Below are 25,683 nucleotides of genomic sequence, written 5' to 3' on the forward strand. Positions count from 1 at the left end.
GCCAAAGTACGGGAGTTTCAGCTTCAGTATGTCCTTCCAATGAATATTCAGGACTGATTTCCTCCAGGATTAATCATATAAACTAAGAGATGTCACCCTTGTCTCATGGTTGTTATAGATAGCATATACAGAAATCAAAGTGAAAGTGTTAGTCGCTCAGTCATGTTCAACTTTGTGACCCAAAGGACTGCAGCTGCTAGATGCTTCTGTCCATGGGCTTCTCCAAGCAAGAATACTGGAGTGGGTTGCTATTTCCTTCTCCAGTGGATCTTCCCAACCTAGGGACTGAACCCAGGTTTCCTGCATTGTAGGTGGATTCTTTATCATCCAAGCCACTAGGGAAGTCCCATAGAAATCAAACACATGAATAATATATAGTTGTAAATTGTGGTAAGTATTATAAAGGAAAATAACAAGGTGTTATGAGAGAGAATAATGAGAAAAGTTTAGATCGGAGAAGGCAGATTAGCAAAGTCTTTCTGTGATTAATGAGACACTGAAACTGGAACAGAAAGATACACAGAAGTTAGCCAGGCAAAGAGTGGGGTTAAGAGCTTCTCGGTAGTGGTAACAGCATGTTCCCAGAGCCAAGACAAAGCTGGATGTAAACTTAGTGAGCAATGGGGAGAGGGAGAGAAATGGTAACAGAAGGACCTAGAAACAGATCATGTAGAATCTAGCAGAACAGAAACTATCTAATGTCAAGGCTCTAGCTGTTAAAGCACAGTGCATACTATTTCCCAGATTTGAAAAAGTCTATGAACTTTACTTTAATGTAACTTCCTACTTACCTTATTGATAATAGCAATATTTTTGAAAAACTGTAAGAACATACATTTTTTACCCAAGTAATGATCACTACAAGTTTATAACAAATATATACACAATCAGTCCACAATATTACTCGATGGTCAATGTTAGGAAGAAAACAATTGGCATCCTAATAAATCAGTCCCTATATTGACATCTATCAGTTCAGTTCAGTTCAGTCGCTCAGTCGTGTCTGACTCTTTGTGACCCCAGGAAGTGTAGCACGCCAGGCCGCTCTGTCTATCACCAACTCCCGGAGTTCACTCAGACTCACGTCCATCGAGTCAGTGATGCCATACAGCCATCTCATCCTCTGTCGTCCCCTTCTCCTGCCCCCAATCCCTCCCAGCATCAGAGTCTTTTCCAATGAGTCAACTCTTTGCATGAGGTGGCCAAAGTACTGGAGTTTCAGCTTTAGCATCATTCCTTCCAAGGAAATCCCAGGGATGATCTCCTTCAGAATGGACTGGTTGGATCTCCTTGCAGTCCAAGGGACTCTCAAGAGTCTTCTCCAACACTACAGTTCAAAAGTACAAAAAAGACCTTCATGATCCGGATAATCACGATGGTGCGATCACTCATCTAGAGCCAGACATCCTGGAATATGAAGTCAAGTGGGCCTTAGAAAGCATCACTATGAACAAAGCTAGTGGAGGTGACGGCATTCCAGTGGAGCTATTTCAAATCCTGAAAGATGATGCTGTGAAAGTGCTGCACATATGCCAGCAAATCTGGAAAACTCAGCAGTGGCCACAGGACTGGAAAAGGTCAGTTTTCATTCCAATCCCAAAGAAAGGCAACGCCAAAGAATGCTCAAACTACCGCACAATTGAACTCATCTCACACACTAGTAAAGTAATGCTCAAAATTCTCCAAGCCAGGCTTCCACAATATGTGAACCGTGAACTTCCTGATGTTCAAGTTAGTTTTAGAAAAGGCAGAGGAACCAGAGATCAAATTGCCAACATCCGCTGGATCATGGAAAAAGCAAGAGAGTTCCAGAAAAACATCTATTTCTGCTTTATCCACTATGCCAAAGCCTTTGACTGTGTGGATCACAATAAACTGTGGAAAATTGACATCTATAATAGGAATATAAAAACTTTTTGGTTTTTTCAATTCAAATTTTGAGAAACTCAAACATTTATTACTAAAGATCACATAATCTTCTAAAAAAATCCCACTATGTGGCATCTGTATGAATAGAAACAAATAAGTATAAAAAAGCACACTAAGCCCATGGACATCTTGAACAGAAATTTTAATTCAATTCTGTAAACATCCATGCATTACTGAATTCCTTTCCTTTGCCAGCAAAAATTGTGAAAGACTCTGAAGTGGGCAAAAATATTATTAGCTGTCTTGTGTTGTAGACCATTTTGAATTATCTGTACTCTTCAGTCTTTTAGATATTTTACAAATTTAAGTTGTAAAAAAAATGAGAGTAATGTAGAAAGTTTTTCTCCAAGTGCCCTTTTTCACTAGGGAAGTACAATGTACTGCCATGTCGAATTTACCTTAACGGACCTTACATTCAAGGTTCCTATGCAATGTTGTTCTTTATGGCATCAGATTTTACTTTCACCACCAGACACATCCAGAACAGAGTTATTTCTGCTTTGGCCCAGCTGCTTCATTCTTTCTGGAGCTATGAGTAGTTGCCCTCCACTCTTCCTCAGTAGCATATTAGACACCTTTCAACCTAGGGGGCTCACCTTCCGGTGTCACATCTTTTTGCCTTTTCATACAGTTCATGCAGTTCTCATGGCAAGAATACTGGAGTGGGTTGCCATTTCCCTCCTCCAGTGGACCACATTTTGTCAGAACTCTTCACTATGACCCGTCTGTCTTGGGTGGCCCTGCATAGTATGGCTCATGGCTTCACTGAATTATGCAAGCTCCTTCACCATGACAAGGCTGTGATCCATGAAGGGGAATTATCCTTAGTATTTCCAAAATAAAGAAACTGAATTTTTAATACTTCAAATATGCTAGACTTAAAAAAATCAATAGAAAGTAATTCATATTTTAAAAATTCAAGTTCATATAATTAGGGTAAATCTTTGGCAAATGTGATAAGCTTAAATAATTATAATTTAAAGACTGTCTTGAAATTTTTTATATGTTAAATATAAGTATATATTTTGTTTTGCGTGGGCTGCTTTCTCTAAACACATAGAGGTTTACTGACTGAACAAGCTTAAATTACTCCTAAAGTACATGTCAGCTTGAATATAATTTCCACGATCTTTAAGTAACTTAAACTTTGGATTGATATTAAATTAATTAATGGATAATCATTAGAAATATGGATAATTTTAAAATAAGAATTAGGGGACATCAATTACTAATAATAAAATTTTTTATTGTGGTGAAATATATATAACAAAATTTACCACTTTAATCAGTGTACAATGAAATGGCATTAAACAAATATACAATGTAATGCAAATATCACCACTATCCACCACTTTCATCATCCCAAAAAGAAATTTCCTAAGTTTTAAACAGTAACTCCCCACTCCCTGTTTTCATCTATCTTATTTTCTGTCTCTATGAATTTGACTATTCTGAGTACCTCAAGTAAGTGAACTCATATAATACTTTCCCTTTTATTTCAGCTTATTAAATTCAGCATAATGTTTTCAAGTTTCATCCATGCTGCAGCATATATCAGAACTTCTTTTCTTCTATGGTTGAATAATATTTCTATTATATGTATATAATATTTTGTTTATTCATTTATTTGCTAATAAATATTTTGGCTATTTCTATTTTTTGGCCATTATGAATAAAGCTGCTATAAACAGGAGTGCTTGCTTTCAATTCTTTTGGGTATAGAAAGAGTGGTAGAATTGCTACATCACATGTTTAACTTTTAGAACCACAAAAGTGTTTTTCACTGTGGTGGCACCATTTTATACTCCTTCCAACAAAAAAACTACATAAGGGTTCCAATTTCTTCAGATTCTCTGCTTTATTTGCCTCTAATTATTTTCTGGGTTATTTGTGGGAGAAGGGTGGTGGTGGTGGTTAATAAAACACCTAAATGGAAGATGGGCTCGAAAAGGACAGATATGGTATGGACCTAACAGAAGCAGAAGATATTAAGAAGAGGTGGCAAGAATACACAGAAGAACTGTACAAACAAGATCTTCATAACCAAGATAATCACGATGGTGTGATCACTCACCTAAAGCCAGACATCCTGGAATGTGAAGTCAAGTGGGCCTTAGAAAGCATCACTATAAACAAAGCTAGTGGAGGTGATGGAATTCCAGTGGAGCTATTTCAAATCCTGAAAGATGATGCTGTGAAAGTGCTGCACTCAATATGCCAGCTAATTTGGAAAACTCAGCAGTGGCTGAGGAAAGGTCAGTTTTCATTCCAATCCCAAAGAAAGGCAATGCCAAAGAATGCTCAAACTACCACACAATTGCACTCATCTCACATGCTAGTAAAGTAATGCTCAAAATTCTCTAAGCCAGGCTTCAGCAATACGTGAACCATGAACTTCCTGATGTTCAAGCTGGTTTTAGAAAAGGCAGAGGAACCAGAGATCAAATGGCCAACATCTGCTGGATCATGGAAAAAGCAAGAGAGTTCCAGAAAAACGTCTATTTCTGCTTTAGTGACTATGCCAAAGCCTTTGACTGTGTGGATCACAATAAACTGTGGAAAATTCTGAAAGAGACAGGAATACCAGAGCACCTGATCTGCCTCTTGAGAAACTTATATGCAGGTCAGGAAGCAACAGTTAGAACTGGACATGGAACAAGACTGTTCCAAATAGGAAAAGGAGTACGTAAAGGCTGTATATTGTCACCCTGCTTATTTAACTTCTATGCAGAGTACATCATGAGAAACGCTGGGCTGGAAGAAGCACAAAGTGGAATCAAGATTGTCAGGAGAAATATTAATAACCTCAGATATGCAGAGAACACCACCCTTATGGCAGAAAGTGAAGAGGAACTAAAAAGCTTCTTGATGAAAGTGAAAGAGGAGAGTGAAAAAGTTGGCTTAATGGTCAATATTCAGAAAACGAAGATCATGGCATCTGGTTCCATCATTTCATGGCAAATAGATGGGGAAACAGTGCAAACAGTGTCAGACACTATTTTTCTGGGCTCCAAAATCACTGCAGATGGTGACTGCAGCCATGAAATTAAAAGACGCTTACTCTTGGAAGGAAAGTTATGACCAATCTAGATAGTATATTAAAAAGCAGAGACACTACTTTGCCAACTAAGGTCCGTCTAGTCAAGGCTATGGTTTTTCCAGTGGTCATGTATGGATGTGAGAGTTGGACTATGAAGAAAGCTGAGCACCGAAGAATTGATGCTTTTGAACTGTGGTGCTGGAGAAGACTCTTGAGAGTCCCTTGGACTGCAAGGAGATCCAACCAGTCCATTCTGAAGGAGATCAGCCCTGGAATTTCCTTGGAGGGAATGATGCTGAAGCTGAAACTCCAGTACTTTGGCCACCTCTTGTGAAGAGTTGACTCATTGGAAAAGACTCTGATGCTGGGAGGGATTGGGGGCAGGAGAAGGGGACGACAGAGGATGAGATGGCTGTATGGCATCACTGACTCGATGGATGTGAGTCTGAGTGAACTCCGGGAGTTGGTGATGGACAGGGAGGCCTGGCGTGCTGCGATTCATGGGGTCGCAGAGAGTCAGACATGACTGAGTGACTGAACTGAAATCAATAATAATATTAGTAGGTTGCTAACTCAGCATTTTCTCTCTTAAGTTACAAATACATGCTCTGGGAAGTAGACTCTTCCTGATTGGTCCTATCAATCGAACATAGTTTTCTCTATGCTGCGTGCTGTGCTTAGTCACTCAGTTGTGTCTGACTCTTTGTGACCCCATGGACTGTAGCCCACCAGGCACCTCTGTCTATGGAGATTCTCCAGGCAAGACTACTGGAGTAGGTTGCCATACCCTCCTCCAGGGGATCTTCCCAACCCAGGGATAGAAACCCAGTTTTCCCATGTTGCAAGCAGATGTTTTATCGTCTGAGCCACCAGGGAAGCCCATTATTTCCCAATGGGAAATCAGCAACTCTTTTTCTTTTCATAGCAGGCAGCAGATTTTCTTGTAATCAATGCATGTTGGGGACCACCATTATTATGTGGGACTTCTCCAGAAGATTTAATTTCTGTCAGTGGGATATGATTTCTTATTATGTATTTCCATGGCTCTCTTGCCTCTTTGTCTTAAATGCCTCTCACTATGTTTGGAGTTGTGGAAGCATATTGCAAGCATACAAAGTATAGTTGTAATTTTTTCACGTTTGGATCCAGTCTCCTTGAAATGACCTTTACCCTTATTTAGTAATCAGAGGGGCAAGATTTATTTATCCCTGTTTCCTCCTGTGTGTTGTTGTTGTTCACTCACTGAGTCATGTCTGACTCTTTGTGACACTGTGGATTGCAGCACACCAAGCTTCCCTGTCCTTCACTATCTCCCAGAGTTTGTTCAAACTTATGCCCAAGGTGTTGATTATGCCATCCAACCATCTTATCCTCTGTCATCCCCTTCTCCTCCTGCCCTCAATCTTGCCCAGCATCAGGGTCTTTCCCAATGAGGCTGCTCTTTCTATCAGGTAGCCAAAGTATCAGAGCTTCATCTTCAGCATCAGTTCTTCCAATGAATATTCAGGGTTGATTCCCTTTAAGATTGACTGGTTTGACGTCCAAGTAGTTCAAGGGATTCCAAAAGTCTTCTTCAGCACCATAGTTCAAAAGCATCAATTCTTCAGTGCTTAGCCTTCTTTATGGTCCAACTCTCACATCCATACATGACTACTGGAAAAACCGTAACTTCGACTATACAGACCTTTGTGAGCAAAGTGATGTCTCTGCTTTTTATTAAAAATATACAGTCTAGGTTTGTCATGGCTTTCCTTCCAAGGAAACCAGAATCTTTTAACTGCATGGCCACAGACACCATCTGCAGTGATTCTGGAGTTCAAGAAAATATGTCACTGTTTCCACTTTTTCCCCATCTGTTTGCCATGTAGTGATGGGACAAGATACCTCCTGTGTGTCACACTCTCCTACTCTCTATTCCCTTGAATGAGGTTTCTTACTCAAATATGAAACTTCAGGGATTCCTATTTTAAATTTTTCAGTTATTATATGGAAATTTTTTCATTTTTAAAAATATAAATTTATTTATTTTAATTGGAGGTAAATTACAATATTGTATTGGTTTTGCCATACATCAACATGAATCCACCACAGGTATACATGTGTTCCCCATCCTTAACACCCCTCCCTCCTCCCTCCCCGTACCATCCCTCTGGGTCATCCCAGTGCACCAGCCCCAAGCATCCAGTATCATGCATCGAACCTGGACTGGAGATTCCTTTCATATATGATATTATACATGTTTCAATGCCATTCTCCCAAATCATCCCACCCTCTCCCTCTCCCTCAGAGTCCAAAAGACTGTTCTATACATCTGTGTCTCTTTTGCTGTCTCACATACAGGGTTATCGTTACCATCTTTCTAAATTCCATATATATGTGTTAGTATACTGTATTGGTGTTTTTCTTTCTGGCTTACTTCACTCTGTATAATAGGCTCCAGTTTCAACCACCTCATTAGAACTGATTCAAATGTATTCTTTTTAATGGCTGAGTAATACTCCATTGTGTATATATATGTACCACAGCTTTCTTATCCATTCATCTGCTGATGGACATCTAGGTTGCTTCCATGTCCTGGCTATTATAAACAGTGCTGCGATGTACATTGGGATACACGTGTCTCTTTCAATTCTGGTTTCCTTGGTGTGTATGCCCAGCAGTGGGATTGCTGGGTCATAAGGCAGTTGTATTTCCAGTTTTTTAAGGAATCTCCACACTGTTCTCCGTAGTGGCTGTACTAGTTTGCATTCCCACCAACAATGAAGAGGGTTCCCTTTTCTCCACACCCTCTCCAGCATTTATTGCTTGTACACTTTTGGATCGCAGCCATTCTGATTGGTGTGAAATGGTACATCATTGTGGTTTTGATTTGCATTTCTCTGATAAGGAGTGATGTTGAGTATCTTTTCATGTGTTTGTTAGCCATCTGTATGTCTTCTTTGGAGAAATGTCTATTTAGTTCTTTGGCCCATTTTTGATTGGTTGTTTATTTTGTTATTGGAATTGAGCTGCAGGAGTTGCTTGTATATTTTTGAGATTAGTTGTCAGTTGCTTCATTTGCTATTATTTTCTCCCATTCTGAAGGCTGTCTTTTCACCTTGCTTATAGTTTCCTTTGTTGTGCAGAAACTTTTAAGTTTAATTAGGTCCTATTTATTTATTTTTGCTTTTATTTCCAATATTCTGGGAGGTGGGTCATAGAGGATCCTGCTGTGATTTATGCTGGAGAGTGTTTTGCCTATGTTCTCCTCTAGGAGTTTTATAGTTTCTGGTCTTACGTTTAGATGTTAAATCCATTTTGAGTTTATTTTTGTGTATGCTGTTAGAAAGTGATCTAGTTTCATTCTTTTACAAGTGGTTGACCAGTTTCCCAGCACCACTTGTTAAAGAGATTGTTTGTCTTTAATCCATTGTATATTCTTACCTCCTTTGTCAAAGATAAGGTGTCCATAGGTATGTGGATTTATCTCTGGGCTTTCTATTTTGTTCCATTGATCTATATTTCTGTCTTTGTGCCAGTACCATACTGTCTTGATGACTGTGGCTTTGTAGTAAAGCCTGAAGTCAGGCAGGTTGATTCCTCCAGTTCCATTCTTCCTTCTCAAGATTGCTTTGGCTATTCGAGGTTTTTTGTACTTCCATACAAATTGTGAAATTATTTGTTCTAACTCTGTGAAAAATACCATTGGTAGCTCTTTGGTTAGACACTACATATTGAGATATGCTAACATGCTTTTTGGTTGCACACCACAGTTGACCCGTCTATATCTCTAACATTTTTAAAGTACTCTATTGGCTCAGGTAACTGAGAAGTCAGTAAGGGCTTGAGTAAATGGTCAAACAATGTGACCAGGACTCAGGATCTCACTTTCTCTTCCATTTCTTAGGATTGCTTCTTTATTTATTTATTTATTTACTGGAAGGCATTACTTTGATGGTTCAAGATAGCAATTCTTTTAGAGTTATATATGTCCTCATTCATATTCAATAGAAAACATAGAGTCTATGTTCCTAGCAGTGCAAATAAAACCTAACAGATTCTCTTATTGACCTGAATTATGTGTTTCTTGAATTAAAACTGTGGCTATGTGAAATACATATGCTGGAGGATTAGTCAATCTCATCCAATTCACATGACTGGGGAATGTGGTAAAGTGTTAGGAAGAGGGAACTGCAAATGGCTGCTGGAGAGGCAACTAACAAATAACCACTACAAGCTTCAGGGGCATTCCTCAAGCTTCTTCGTTTCCTGAAAAAGCAACCTGTTGGTTTGGCAACAGCAAGTATTCAGATCACTAGGAACTAACTATTGAAGAGTTATTCAAATCTTTTTGGTTATTCAAATATTTTTCATGTAATAACATAACACACAGAATATGACAACTTGAAAGCTTGGTTATGAATAGAAAACTTCCAAATATTTCAGTTTGAAAATCAGGATTATTATTATAGTTGCTATGGTTGCTTTATAATATGAGAACACAAAAGACAGTTTGGTATATTTTGGAATGTTTATAATTTATAGTAAAGCTATAGCTGGGGAATTCAGCTGTTGATTGAAATTCTTAATCATTTTATTAACCAATATTTCCTTTTTCTACTTGGCCTCTGACTTGGCTAAGCTTGTTTCTAACCAGGTGTGGCTTGTTCAATAGATGGTGAAAGTCACCATTTGGTAGCTTATCCACCAAAAGATAACCAATACTACTTTTCCTCCTTGCATTACCCTGAAATTCTGGGTATTTTTCTTCTAAGGATTATAAACAAAATTATACTTTATTACTTTTCTTATTTTATGTTCATATCAGGGACTGTTTTTTTTTTTTTTTTGGAAGCCTTGGTCTAAATTGTCACTGCTTATTCAGTTATACTTACCAGTTTAATCTTTTCTAGCCTGACACTTTTGACAAAGTACCATTCACAGCTAATGACTTAAAGAAGTGATGAAAAAAAAGTGAAAGTATTAGTCTGACTCTTTGTGACCCCATGGACTGTAGCCCTCCAGGTCCCTCTGTCCATGGAATTCTTCAGGCAAGAATACTGGAGTGGGTAGTCATTCCCTTCTCCAGGGGGTCTTTCCGACCCAGAGATCTCTTGCATTACAGGTGGAATCTTTACTGTCTGAGCCACCAGGAAAGCTGGAAAGAAGTAATACATATCCTTAAAAGTTTCTATCTGAAGATTAGTAATATCAGCCTTTGTACAAAGCCTCAACTCTCTAAATGGTTATAATGCAAACAGAGTTATAGAAAAGAAAGATGCAAAACCATAAGAAAAAAAAGCAAGATTGATATAAATTAAATATTATTTTGATCAATCTGTTTAGATTTTTAAAACTTAATGTGATCTTCTTACGGGATTATCTTAATTAAGGCAGGCAATATATTTAAAAGTATGTGATGAAATTACTAAATAAAAAGACTTCTGAGTCATGAATTTCTTGGAAATCATGTGATGAAAGTTCATTGCCACATACTATAAAATCTTAATGATGTTAGAGTACTTCAGGTACAGGAGAAACTATTAAATTCCTTGATGGAAGATACTCAGTGGCACTTATATTTTCAACAAAAAAGCACTAGTGAAGGTCCTTCAGAATAAAACACATCTTCTGTAATAAGTTACAGCCTACCTCTAAGGACAGGAGGTAGGTTGTATGCTTGCAAAATCATTAATGCAAAAGCCTCTTGTCTTACCGGTTCCTCTGCACTGCCTGTTGCATCATGGGAATAACTGATGAGACCAGGGATGGGCTGCTCACCGTGTGCCATGATAACAGCAGGACTGGTGTAGAATGGATGCTTCTAATGCACAACACATAACAATGATGAATACAATGAGAGGAAAACATGAAACTATACAAGCAAAATGACTGGAAAGGAAAAAAGTTGAAAACAAATGGAACACTGAAATGCCCAAAATTCGCAAATGTATAATGACAAAATCAGCTTAGAATTCAGATGGTATACGCTTTTTTTAAAGGTTGAAACTGATGGTACTTTTAACTCTTTTAATTAAGAGTAAAAGAAAGAGAACATATGATGATTTAATAATGTACCTATTTCATCATTCAGTTCCATAAAAACAAAACAAAATGAAATAAAACAAACCTCACACATAACTAAAATACTTACTACCCTAAGTAAGGACTTAATGGGTCACTGAATGGATCTGGAGATGGAATGATCCAGTTTTCAGTGAAGGAACCATCTACTGGTTGTCTGAATGGACACTTCAAAAGGATCTCTATGATTCTTTCCAATATATATGTTCTCAAAAAGTCCTCTCATACTAAGCTCATAGCTGAAATTTTGGAACGAGCCATAAAACTTTAGGAATTACTTCATAAACGATTAGATTCTTTACATTCTCGATCAATGAACAAGCATTACTTCCAGAAGGGATATGCTACTGTCTGAAGATTTTAAAGTATACAAGGTGGGTTATACGACATATGGTTAACAACGTAAATCATGTTCTGTGACTCTGACATGATGATGAAATTTACAGAAGTAATGTATGGTACTATTTACTGTACTAAATACTGTATGGTACTGTATGGTACTGTATGGTACTATTTACTCCCAGAATTGCTTGAAGAGAACTTGCAATATTTTGATACTGCTTTAATAATATTTATTGCTTTATTAAATTAAAAATACAAATACCTTACATCCATTTCTTCTCCATATGACTGGTGTAAATTGTGTCCAACAGTTAAATAAATGGTAGTTAATTGATGAAAAGTCTTGTCTTTTAAAAAAAATATATTAATCTTTCTCAACTAATTCTTTGAACCATCTTAGGTCTCTTACCCTCTTTTGATGCTCCTTTAAGAATTTGTGAATGTTTGATGTTCTAAATACATAAACATTATATATTTAATATGATCACAAAACTGACATCTTCACAGAGTTCTTAAATGTCACATTGTTTATCATGGGAGCTACTGCTTCAATAGGTAACAGCAGAATCTTTAATGCCTCAGAACTCAAAACAAAACTTAAATGTTTCAAGAACTCAACATAATGGAGGGAATACAGCTGTAGAGTGTCATGAATATCCCAGTTCTTTTTAAAGGATGCCACAAAATTGTATTTAACTTATGGAAGAATGGGATGGAAAGAGAGATGAAATCAATACATTTACCTATGGGTCCTTTAGATCTCTGGGTCTCTCTCAACAGGCTTACCTTGGCTGCAATGGCTGCTGCAGTTATATGTGATGAAGAACTATCTTCTGTTGAAGCAACACCACTATCTTTCTTCTCTTCTTCCTCTTCCTCACATTGAACCCCTTTGTCTTCTGTCTGTTTATGGGGGCTAGTTGTGGGAGGAGGGGAAAGAGGTGGTGGCGGGGAAGGTAAATCTTCAAGTTCATCATGAACTTCCTTTACTTTTACAATGGCATCACGTAAAAGGTCAATGGCATGAGGTAGGGCTGGTAGTATGAACTGAAAGCATTCCTGTATGCAAGAGGAAGGAAAAAAATGAAGATAAAGTATTTTTATAGGCATGTAAAATGGGAGCAATCAAATTTATTTGTGATTTTGGATTTACTTGTGATTTTCTCTCCATCTATCTTAAGAATGAATCATATTTAATGTATTGTCTTTGCAATGCGAAATATGAAGTTAGCTGGTATATATTACAGTATTCTCCATAAGCTGAAGAACTCCATTATATAAACACACAGCAATTTTTTTTTTAAGTAAAACTTTTATACAACTTTGGGATTTAAAGATACATTATGAGAGAGCAGGTAACAGTTTTTACCTTTCTGGTAAAAGAAGGATACTAGAACTAACAAACCAACTGAATACTGAACTATTTTATTCAGAGAACTTAGGTTCTGATTACAATTGTAAAATAAAGATAGACAAAATTGTGCAATATGTAAAAATGGATATAAGTTTGTGCAGCATAAAAGTCAAAACAGTCTTTCTCTCTCTTTTTTTTTTTTTTTTGGAAGGAGGTGAAGGAAAGTACAGCATTTATTGTAGGGTGCTAATAAGTAAGGAGAATAGGCAGCTAATGCCCAAAATATGTCCATTATCACCTATTATCACCAAAAGAAAACAGGTGAGAACTTTAAAATCAGAAAGTAAGGACAGATATATCTGGAGAGTATATTTGGGCAGAAGTCTTTCTCTTTCACATGTGAAGCAACTTACCTTAAAATCTAATATGTAAAGAAATATCAGTTACTGGAATACCTGGAAGGTAACTAACCTTTTACCCTCCTGGAAAAAAATTGTATAGTAAGGAATTTAATCAAAGAGAGGTCTGGCCTTTATTCTCTGCTTTTGGGAGGTGATCTCTAGTTCCTTATTACATCATGCCTGATAAGAGTGTCTCTGCCTGGGGGCTTTAGCCATTGAACAGTCTAACAACATGGTTTATTATGAGGGCTTTGGGAAACATGGTATCAGTTTTACCTCTGGAAAGAACCGGGAATGGCTGACTAAAGGTCAACCACATGGGCAATAAGTGATCAAGTTCCAACAAAAACTCTGAACACCAAAGGTAAAGGAGAGTTAGCACAGGTAAAGGAGAGTGTGCATAGTCAGCAATGTTCTATGTGTGTTGTCTTATATTGGGCTTCCCCAGAGGCTCAGCAGTAAAGAATCCGCCTGCAATGCAGGAGAAACAGGTTCGTTCCTTGGGTTGGAAAGATCTCCTGGAGGAGGAAATGACAACCCATTCCAGTATTCTTGCCTGGGAAATTCCAGGGATAGAGGAGCCTGGTGGGCTACAGTCCATGGAGTCACAAAGAGTCAGACATGACTTAACGACTAAACAGCAACAACAATGGTTTTATGTTAACAGGAGGTGATACTATCTATGACTCCATTAAAGAGAATGACCACAAGTTCCCTGACTGTTACCTCACTTAGACTCTGCCATATATACTCCTTTCCTTGGCTGATTTCATCTTGTATTCTTTCCCTGTGATGCAACATACTCATGAGTATGACAGCTTTCAGTGAGTTCTGTAAGTCCTTCTAGTGAATTATTAAAAGTGAGGGTGATTTTAGAAATCCTCTCAATTGCAATTGATGACAGAAGTGAGGTTAGTCTTGTGGAATGCTCCACAAGAAGTTGGTCGGCTAACTTCTGCAGCTGGTCAAAACTCCTTACAGTTGGTATTAAGAAGTGAGATTTGACAGAAACAGCCTGATTCACTGAAACTTGCGACCCAGGAAGAGGAAGGAAGAGAATGTGGGGGATAATGAATCTTTAGAGTCTCAAAGAATACAGGGTCACCCAAAGAACGGAATTGCAGCTGTACTGCAATTAGTTACTGGAAACAAAATTAGCAGTTAAATTTGAAAATGAAAGATCTAACTCCTAAGGAGTCACATCAATACACAAACAATAAATGGTATCTGTACTAGCTAAAACAAAAGTAATGGAGAATGTTGGGGTGGATTCTGAGGCTGGGTCAAGCTTGGCTTCTGGATGGTCTGACACATAGCTGCTAGCCTCAGAGCTGCTTCCCATGGAAAAATTTACGATGAAGCAATAAACAGTAAATAAAGTTGGACTGATTCATAAGAAAATGGGTGAAGAGAAATAAGAGATTCAAGGGACTTGTCCTAGCAGGGTGGAAACACTTACATGGTTATTAAGAAATGTATGAATGAAGTGACTATTAATGGGGGCAAAACAGATGTCTTAAAGAAGCACTGTTGTGTTGAGTGGACAGATGGGAGATCTGCTGATCTCCTAACATTAAGAGATCCTAAGCAAATTTCGTTTTACACTTGTTTGGCGGAATTTAGAAAGACAGAAGGCAAAGAAACCTTACCTTGAATCACCTTAAGTGATGGCCCCATAATCTAATCGATATGAGGTATGACAAAACAGTCTGGATTCGTTGGCCCAAGCCACGCCTTAATTCTAAGGCCACATGCACACAAATGGCTAAACTCATTTGGAGACAGATAAGAGACTTTTCTGGGACTCCTTGACATGGGGGCTCCATGTACTGTGATTCTAAAACCTGTTGAAATGCTAATGGGAGGTGGGAGGAGTATAGTTAGAATGGGAGGCTATGGGAATGCAGCAGTTGATGGGATTAAGGTAAACATTTAGATAAGAATTACAATATTTGGACAGTGAACTTTATGTGAATGGTGAATTTCTACCTGAATGTATTATGAGGATGCATGTTGTGTCTGGAGAATTTTTCCCCTATCTCACAGTGTAAAACAGGAGGCATGTAAATCCAGTTTTCTACTTGGACATGCTAAATGGGACCACACAGATTATTAATTTGCTGTACAAAAGCCTTGTGTGGCATGCAGACTAGGGCTTATAGCAAAAATTTGTGAGAGCCACTCAACAACTGCTGGAATTGTGCACCAAAAAATTTCCATTTGAGAGACAATTACTACTTGTTATTGGACTGAGATTGTCCTTATGACTAAAGGACATACAATAACTCTGAAACCTGAAATATCTATAATGTCTTGGTAATTTCAGAGAAAAACTCTAATGAGGAAGGAAGGCAATGCCCAGGGGAGTTCCATAATAAAATGGAAATGTTGCATTATAGAATCATGCTACCAGGAGAATGCAAGGAGGTACTCACGAGCAGGCAGCCTCTTTTCACCTAGGGCTGACTTCGGAACCACCTGAGGAGCTGCTGGATCCTATGGCCACTTGGGCCACTTGGGCGGTGCCCTATAAACAGCTTTCTATTGATCAACAAAGAGCTGCTTGGTTTATGGATGGCAATTCCAAGGTGAAGGGACAGCATCCTGTTTGGAAGGCCGCCACTCTGATTGAAGAAGGTAAAAACAAATCAGCTCCATGGGCTGAACTGCTTGTTTGCCCCTATGTTTGGGTTTTTACTGACTCATGGGAAGTGTTCAAATGGCCTAGTCATATGGTCAGGCAGATGGGCAATGGAAAACTGGTCTATTAAAGGGACACCTGTATGGAGTATGGCTCTATGGAAATCACTGGGAATGTAATGGGTATATTAAAGTAGATTGTTAATGCCCATCAGAAGAACTCCCTTTCATAATTGGAAGTTGATTGGTACTAGAGAGCAGATATCCTGGTATACTTTCTTGACAAGGCCACCTGGGCCCATGAGAAGAGTGGACACTAGGGGCCTATAGAAGGCAGAAACAGGCTGAATCTAGATATAGTCCTCTTACACTATGAGGCATAAATGCCAATAAGAACTGTTTTGTCTGCTATAAAGAGAGACAGAGACGGCAGAGGGCTATGCAGTGAATTCCCCAAGGGAAAAGTCCTACGTATACCTGGCAAGCTGGGCTGATGTTGTTAGTCCAACTAACTACAAATGGGTACAAGGCTACAAATGAGGTCTACTAGGTATAGACACTTACTCTGGATGAGCTTTGTTTATTCCAGAGTAGATACACATGCTCAACAGACTATAAAAGGACCAGGACAGAAGATACAATGTCAGTGACCGTGGAGGCACACATCTTTAGACCAAGGAACACACTTTCATCTTCAGAGCAATAATATGATAGAAAAATGAAATTGAAACACTTGTTGTCTAAAATGGGAGGAGATAAATGCATGAAGCTTTCATTAGTGTATGATCGTACTCAACATTAGGGAGGTTAAGTGAGTGTTCTCTCCGGACAGATTCGTCTGCTTTTCTGCTAAAGGGGGGATGAAAAAGGATGTTTGTATACAACTACACTTTTCTCTTTACAATTGTCCTTTTTCTTTTATCCCCACATCACCTGAACACTATTCTTTTCTATGTGATGTAGTGGTCTGAGGACCAGGGCTGTAACTGTGGGTGCCAGAGGCAGGGATGATTCTTAGGCTGAAACTGTTAACTATACTTTTAAACCTTTATGTCAGAATTCCTAAGGATCTGATGGTGCAGACTATGTCTTACTCCATTTGGCCAAATTGGGCTTAAGAGTAAATGCAATTATATTGCCTGGTGTTTCAGACTGCCCACCAACTCTGTACTTATGTAACCTTATCTTAAATAAATGGAATGGATTGAGAGGGAAGTACTTGTTGAACTAGTATTACTGATGGGCCATCTGGACCAGCCCAGTGGCCAAATCAGGTGTCTCATTAGAGGTGTTCTAAGGAAATGCTTGAATATAAATGGAGAGAAGGAGAAATGGTAGTTGAAGGTAAAGGAATGAGTTTAAAGGGGTTATGCAGCAGGGAAATCCAGTATTACTTTGGTGCCTCAAAAGCAGCTTAAAACAAGAGATGATATTGTTTCTTGGCTCAGCTGTAGCAGATGCTAGAAAGGGAAAAGGCATAGGTTGCTTTTGGAACATGACAAGTCTGTAAACCTGAGGAGCATTGCTCTGGGATACATCCTGATCATGTGATATGATGACGACTAGGTTAACTGTAACTGTGTGTACAGGACTCCGGTAATGTTTCAGTACCTTTTGACTCTTATTTTTCAGGTTATATTTACTACTGTACTACAATATAATACAAGCCTTGTTAGTAAGATTATATTGCTGATATTGATGGCCATGTGTACTGGGGATTTGAGTTAAAGCCTTCTCAATGGGAAATGACTGGCCTGAGCAAGAGAGCTAATTTCTATGGTAAACAGTTCTGTACAAATGTATCATAGGGTACAGTAACAGAAGATCAAGGTGGAAAACTGGTAAATGAGTACAAAAATATGAAAATTTGTATAATGGCTTTAGAGGATGACTTACTCGTTTCTCTGATTTTAGTCCTATCTCTCTCTGGCTCCTCCAAATCTTAGGCATATTCACACTACTATTATTGTTATGTCTATAATATAAATGCTATAGTAAATATAGATGCTCAGCCAGACAAATATTATTGTTTAGTTGTAAGAAAGCCTTGGCCATAGGCCAGGGGGTAGCTTGTATAATGAAAATTTAACTTTACCCAAAGAGAATCTGGCCTATGCCCTTAGTTACTAGGAAATGAAAGGAGTACCTTTTTTCTGTCTGGAAACTTTTGCTACCAGGCAGTCTAACAGTGTGATTTATTATGGAGACTTTGGGAAATGTGATTTTTGGCTCTGGTAAGTGTTGGAGACTACTAGTATTAGCCCAGCCTCTGGGAAATGCAAGAGACTAAAGGTCAGCCATATGGGCAATATATGATGTACCTCAATAAAAAACTATGGATGCTAAGGACTTAGAGCTTCCCTGATAAGCAATAAACCTTGTGTCGTTACATACTGATGCCCAGAGAGTAATGTGTTCATGACTCCACAGGGAGAAGATATTAGAAGCTCTTCTCCATTTGGTATTTCTTTATTCTGTCTTATGCACCTCTTTCCCCAGTTGATTTTAATCTGTATCCTCCATATAATAAACCATAACTATGAGTATACCACCTTTCAATGAGTTCTCTGAATCTATCGAGTGAATTATTGAAACAGAGGGTGGTTTTGGGAATGCACTGAACTGCAAGTGGTGTCAGAAGTGAGGTCTTGTGGAGGGCTCCAACTTCTTGTATGACTAACTCTCACAGCTGGCCAAAATTTCTCAAACTAAACCATATAAATCTGAAGACTGCTTACCTGAGATCCTTTCTTGCTACCTGGCAAGTTAATTATGAGAGTTTTCCCTCTGATTCCACATACAGGCCTGGAAGGAAAAAGAAACTGGATGAGTACTAACTTAGCATGATGGTTGGTTTAAATACTTTCAACAACAAAGACCAATCATTGTTTTTATATGTGAACAATTTTTTTTAGGAATAAAACTGTTACAGCTAAATATTTACCAAGTATTATACAAAATGGGCACTCTCTCTAGCTGAGGTTTTTATAACAATGGTTAGTGTGCATTGAACATGATATCAGAAAAAATTAGCCACTTTAAAGAAATAATGGCCAAATTATCTTCTTTCTCTAACTTCAGCTTTTTCATATGTCTTACAGTTCTAAGAATTCAATGAGATAGCGTACTAAAAATGACTAATATAGTAATGTCTATGTTCAAAAGTCTAACACATAAGGCACTCTGGTATTGAGTGAGATGTTTAAACGCTTACTTCTCGGGAAGTCTGTAAGTTTTAAAGTAAGAATAGACTTTTGGACTCAGTGGGAGAAGAGGGTGGGATGATTTGAGAGAATAGCACCGAAACATATACATTACCATACGTAAAATAGATAACCAGTGCAAGTTTGATGTATGATATAGGGCACCCAAAGCTGGTGCTCTGTGTCAACCTGGAGGGATAAGGTGGAGAGGGAGGTAGCAGAGGAGTTCAGGATGGAGAGGACACATATATACCTATGGCCGATTCATACTGATATATGTCAAAAACTATCACAATATTGTAATTATCCTTTAATTAAAATAAGTAAATAAATTTAAAAAAAGTGAGACAGGTCTCTCATAGATCAATAGCGCTAGGGAGAATTTAGAGACCGCAACTATTAACTGATAAATTGATAAACAAGAGTCAATTTAAAGTATAAAGGTCTTTCAAAGTTCACTGTAAATTTTCAGGTCACTTTAAAACCAAGTGGTTAGATAAAAAACATAAGCAGTTGAGAAGTATGAAAGCTGGAATAAAGAGTTGAAGGCCTAGATTTCAAATAAGAGTTTGAACCATGCTCTTCCAATAATTGGCTATATGACTCTGACCTGGTAACATATAATTTCCATTATTTGAAAACAAAGGGACTAGATTCAACTAGTCTATTTCTAAAATTTTATAACTCAGGTTGTAAGTCACATAAGAATATTTTTCTACAACTTTTAATTGAGTTTATTTAACTTTTTGAAATAATCTAAAATTGTCTTGTATTTTATTGTTTTTTTATTATACAAAGTGCTCATAGCTATTTAAAACTGTCCATACAGCTTTCCTTTTAATTGAGATATAATTGACAAATAACACTATATTAATTTTAGGTGTACAACAGGATGATTTGATGTATGTATATATTATGGAATGATCAGTACAATAAATTTAGCTAATATCTGTCACCACACATTGTACAATTTTTCTCTTGTGATGAGAAATTTTACAATCTACTCTCAGAAAGTTTCAGCCAAACAATATTATTAACTATAATCAACATGCTGTATATCATATCCCCAGGATTTATAAGCAGAAGTTTGTGCCTTTTGACTCCTTTCATGCATTTAATCCACTCACCAACCGCTGCCTCTGGCAACCACCAATCTGTTTCTCTGTATCTGGTGGTTTAGTCGCTAAGTCGTGTCCAACTCTTGTGACCCCATTGACTATAGCCTGCCAGGCTCCTTTGTCCATGGGATTCTCCAGGCAAGAATACTGGAGTGGACTGCCATTTCCTTCTCCAGGGGATCTTCCTGATCCAGGGATAGAACCGCGGTCTCCTGCATCACAGGCAGATTCTTTACCGACTGAGCTACAAGGGAACCCCAATCAACTCTCTGTATTTATGAGTTGATTATTATTAGAGTACATATACAAGTGAAATCATATAGTCTTTGTTTTTGTCTGATCTATTTCACTTGGCACAATAGACTCAAGGTCCATTCATACTGTTACAAGTAGCAAGATTTAATTTTTTTATCACTGACTAATGTCCTATAGCATATATATACCTCATTTTCTTTATCCATTCATCCATCAATGGACACTTAGGTTGTTTCCAGGTCCTGGCAATAATGCTGCAGTAAAGGTGGAAATGCAGATAGTTTTTCGAGATAGTTATTCTACTTCCTTTGGATAAATATCCAAAAGGTGAATTGCTGGATCAAATGATAGTTCTATTTTTAATGTTTTTAGGAACTTCCATACTGTTTTTCCACAGTGGCTGCACATAATTACACTGCCACCAACAGTGTATGAGGATTCCCTTTTTCACACATCCTCTCAAACACTTGTTATATTCTAATGGATGTGAAGTGATATCTCTCTGTGGTTTTGAGTTGCACTTCCCTAATTAGTGATGTGGAAAATCTGATGTACTTGTTGGCTATTTGTATGCCTGCTTTGTAAGAGTGTCTATTCAGAACTTCTGCCCATTAAAAAAAAATTGTTGTTGTTCTTTATAAATTCTGAGTATCAACCACTCATAGACACATGATGTGCAAGTATCTTCTGCCATTTTAGCCATTTTGCTGATGGCTTCTTTTGCTCTGCAGAGCTTTTTAGTTTGACGCAGTCCCATGTGGTTACTTTTAATTTTGCTTCCTTTGCTTGAGAATACATATCCAGAAAGATATTGCTAAAACTAATGTCAAAAGCATACTGCCCATGATTTTTTTCTGGAGTTTTATGGTTTCAAGTCTTACATTCAAGTCTTTAATCCATTTTTATTAATTTCTGTGTACAATGTAAGACAGGGTATAGTTTCATTCTTTTGCATGTGCTATCTGGTTTTCCCAATATTCCTTTCTCCATTTTATGTGCTTTGCTCCTTTGTTGCAAATTAACTGTCTATATATCTATGGGTTTACTTTTGAGCTCTCAAATTCTGGGCTTTTCTTCCAATATTATGCTGTTTTGATTGTTACAGATTTGTAGTATAATTTGAAATGAGGGAATGTAATATCTTCAGTTTGATCATTTTTCTCAAGATTGCTTTGGTTATCCAAGGGTCTTCTGCTATTTTTTTACAAACTATAGGATTTTTCGGGTTCTATTTCTATGAAAAATATCATTGTATTTTGACGGGGATTCCACTGAATCTACAGGTTGCTTTAGGTAATACGTACATTTTAACAACGCTAATTCTTGCAACTCATGAACATGGACTATCTTTCCATTTCTTTGTGTTTTATTCAGTTTCTTTCAACATGTCTTGTAGTTTTCACTTCCTTGGATTAAAATCTTCCTAAGTATTTTATTCTTTGTTGCAATTGTAAAATGAATTGTTTTCTTAATTTCTCATTACGCTAGTTCATTCTTAGTGTAGAGAAATGCAACAGATTTTTGTATGTTTATTTTTATCCTGCAAGTTTATTTCATTCATTTATTATTATTGAAACATGTATAATATCATATATGAAACAAAGTGCCAGTCCAGGTTCGATGCATGATACAGGATGCTTGGGGCTGGTGCACTGTGATGACCCAGAGGGATGGTACGGGGAGGGAGGTGGGAAGGGAGTTCAGGATGGGGAACATGTGTATACCCATGGTGGATTCATGTTGATATATGGCAAAACCAATACAATATTGTAAAGTAATTAGCCTCCAATTAAAATAAATAAATTTATAATAAAAATATTATTTTTAATAGCTTTTCTATGGAATCTTTAGGGTTTTCTATATATAAAATCATGTCATCCACAAATACTGACAGTTTTACTTCTTCCTTTCCAATCTGGACTTTTATTTCTTTTTCTTACTTAATTGCTCTAGCTAGAATTTCACCACCATGTTGAGTAAGAGTGGCAAGAATGGGTATCCTTGTCTTGGTCTCAGTCTGAGAGGAAAATCTTTCAGTTTTTCACTACTGAGTATGTTAGTTGTGAGTCTGTCATATATGGCCTTTATCATACTGATGTATGCTCCTTCCATCTCATTGTATTTTACTTTAATTATAAATAGGTGTTGACTCTTGTCAAATGCTTTTTTCTTGCCTCTATTGATAAAATGATCATGATTTTTATGCTTCATTTTTGTTAAAGTGTTGTATTTATGTTGATTGATTTGTGTATATTAAACCATCTTTATATCCCTGGAGTAAATCCTATTTGACCATGGTGTATGATCCTTTTAACATATTGTTATATTCATTTGCTAATGTTTTGTCTAGATGTTTTGTATCTAAGTTCATTAGACATACTGGCCTGTAATTTTCTTTTTGTTGTCCTTGTCTGATTTTGGTATTAGAGTAATGTTGGCTTATAAAAAGAGTTATAAGTGCTCCCTTTTCTTCTAGTGTTTGGAAGAGTTTGAGAAGAACTGGTACTAGTTCTTTAAACGTTTGATAGGGACTTCCCTGGCGGTCCAGTGGTTAAGACTTTGCCTTCCAATGCAGGGGGTGAGGGTTCGATCCCTGGCAGGGAGTTAAGATTCCACATGCCTCGGGGCCAAAAATAAATAAATAAGTAAAACATAAATGTTTGACAGAATTCAACAATTAAGTTGTTTTGTACTGGATGCTGTTTCTTAGGAGGTTTTTGATTACTGTTTCCATCTCCCTACTAGTGAGTGATCTCTTCATTTGCATGGATTCAGTCTTGAAAAAATGTATGATTCTAAGAATCGACCCATTTCTTAGAGGTTGCCTAATTTTTTGATCTATAACTGTTCAGTCTTCTATTATAATCCTTTATATTTCTGATATTATTTGCAATTTCTCCTTATTTCTGATTTTATAAGCCAGTCTAGCTAAAGGTTTGCCAATTTCATTTTCTCTTCCAAGAACTATTTCTTAGTTTCATTAACTTTTTCTATCGCCTTTTTAGTCTCTACATCATTTATTTCTGCTCTGATTTTTATTTTCTCCCTTATATTGATGTCAGACTTTCTCCCCCCACCCCACCCAGTTCCTTTAGGTATAAGGTTAGACTTTTGATTTGAGATATTTCTTCTTTCTTGAGGGAGACCGTATTGCTATAAACTTCCTTCTAAGTATGGCTTTTGCTCTATCCCATAGATTTTTATATGTTGTATTTTCATTTTTATTTGTGGTCAGGTATTTTTTGATTTCTGCTTTTGATTTTTTCATCAACTTACAGCTGTTCAGTAGCATGTTGTTTAGTCTCCATGTATTTGTGATTTTTCCAGTTTTCTTCTTGTATCAATAGTTGATCATGGCATAGTGGTGAAAAATATGCCTAATATGATTGTAATATTTAAATTTATTGAGACTTGCTCTGTGTTTCAACATATGGTATATTCTTAATAATGGTCCAGATGCCTTAAAGAAGAATATCAATTTTCATTTATTCCTTTATGATTTGGATGACTTATTTCTTTTCCTTGTCTACTTGCTCTGGCTGGGACTTCCATTACTATGTTGGATAAAAGTGGAAATGGTGGCTGTCTGTGTTTTGTCCATGATCTTAGAGGAAAAGTTTTCAGTTTTTCACCACTGAGTATGTTACCTATGGTCTTGTCATGCTGACTGATTTGTGGATGATAGCAATTTCTCCATATCTTCTAGCTTGTCTAGTTTGTTGTGTTTAATTGTACATAATAGTCTCATGATTCTTTGTATTTTTGTAGTATCAGTTAAAACATCTCCTCTTTCATTTATAATTTTATTTATTTAAATCCTCTTTTTCTTAATGAGTCTAGCTAAAGGCTTATCCATCTTGTTTATCTTTTCAAAGATAAACCCAAGCTTCCTTTTAAGAGGGAAGCTCAGAGTGCTCAATCTCTACTTTAAGAAAGTGGTAAGAGCTTAAAGAAACAACCACTTCAAAGAATTTTTAAAAAAAATCAAAACTACAATGAGATATCACCTTAACAGTGGTCAGAACGGCCATCATCAAAAAAATCTACAAACAATAAATGCTGGAGAGGGTGTGGAGAAAAGTGAGCCCTCTTGCACTCTTGGTGGGAATGTAAATTGATACAGCCTCTATGAAAGACAACATGGAGATTCCTTAAAAAAAACTAGGCATAAAACTACCATATGACCCAACAATCCCACTACTGGGCATATACCCTAAGGAAATTATAACTGAAAAAGACATGTATCCCAATGTTCACTGCAGCATTATTGACAATAGGTGGGACATGGAAGCAACCTACATGTCCATCGACAGATGAATGGATAAAGAAGCTGTGGTACATATGTACAATGGAATATTACTCAGCCATAAGAAGGAATGCATTTGAATCAGTTCTAATAGGGTGGATGAACCCAGAGCCTATTATATAGAGTGAAGTAAGTAAGAAAGAGAAAAATAAATACCATATAGTAATGCATATATATGGAATACAGAAAGATGGTACTGATGAATCTATTTGCAGGGCAGCAGTGGAGATACAGACATAGAGAACAGACTTGTGGACATGGTGTGGGGTAGGGGGAGAAGAGGGTGGAATGCATGGATAGAGTACCATGGAAACATACACTCTATATGTAAAACAGATAGCCAGTGGGAATTTGCTGTACGACTAAGGGAACTCAAGCTGGGGCTCTGGGACAACCTAGAGGGATGGGATGAGGTGGGTGGAGGTTCAAGAGCGAGGGTACACACCTATACCTATGGCTGATTCATGTTGATGTATGGCAGAAACTAACAAATAATAGTAAAGCAATTATCCCTCAATTAAAAATAAATAAATAACTAAGCCTTTAGTGGAAAGAAGGCGATAACAAAGACCAGAGTAGAAAAGAAAAATGAAATGGAGACTTAGAAGATAATAGGAAAACCCAGCGAAATGAAGACCTGGTTCTTTCCATTGGTTGTTTAGTAGCATGTTGTTGAATCTCTATATATTTGTGAATTTCCAATTTTTTCTTATAATTGATTTCTCAGTCTAGTTCAGTTTAGTCGCTCACTCGTGTCCGACTCTTTGCGACCCCATGAATTGCAGCACGCCAGGCCTCCCTGTCTAAGTCACTTCAGTCGTGTCCGACTCTGCATGACCCCATAGACAGCAGCCCACCAGGCTCCATGTCCCTGGGATTCTCCAGGCAGGAACACTGGAGTGGGTTGCCATTACTTTCACTTGTCGCTCAGTTGTTTCCGACTCTTAGCGACCCCATGGTCTTCAGCCCACCAAGCTCCTCCGTCCATGGGATTTTCCAGGCAAGAGTACTGGAGTGGGGTGCCATTGCCTT

General features: G+C 37.5%; 1 protein-coding gene across 5 annotated transcripts in view; it reads right to left on the reverse strand.

Annotated features, from left to right (window-relative positions):
* The window catches only part of GPHN (gephyrin), a 547,122-nt gene that overhangs the window by 220,087 nt on the left and 301,352 nt on the right, over positions 1-25,683 (reverse strand). For 3 of the 5 annotated variants that reach the window (XM_040226253.1, XM_040226252.1, XM_040226254.1), the window contains exons 6-7: positions 18,508-18,574; positions 12,161-12,433 (exon numbers count right to left, since the gene is read on the reverse strand). In XM_040226253.1, coding sequence (XP_040082187.1) covers positions 12,161-12,433; positions 18,508-18,574 — 340 coding nt within the window. Of the gene's footprint in view, positions 1-10,664; positions 10,773-12,160; positions 12,434-18,507; positions 18,575-25,683 lie in introns of all 5 variants that reach the window. The other 2 variants (XM_040226251.1, XM_040226250.1) reach the window with 1 other exon arrangement.

The sequence above is a fragment of the Oryx dammah genome, unplaced genomic scaffold (assembly GCF_014754425.2).
Source record: "Oryx dammah isolate SB20612 unplaced genomic scaffold, SCBI_Odam_1.1 HiC_scaffold_26, whole genome shotgun sequence".
Taxonomy (NCBI): domain Eukaryota; kingdom Metazoa; phylum Chordata; class Mammalia; order Artiodactyla; family Bovidae; genus Oryx; species Oryx dammah.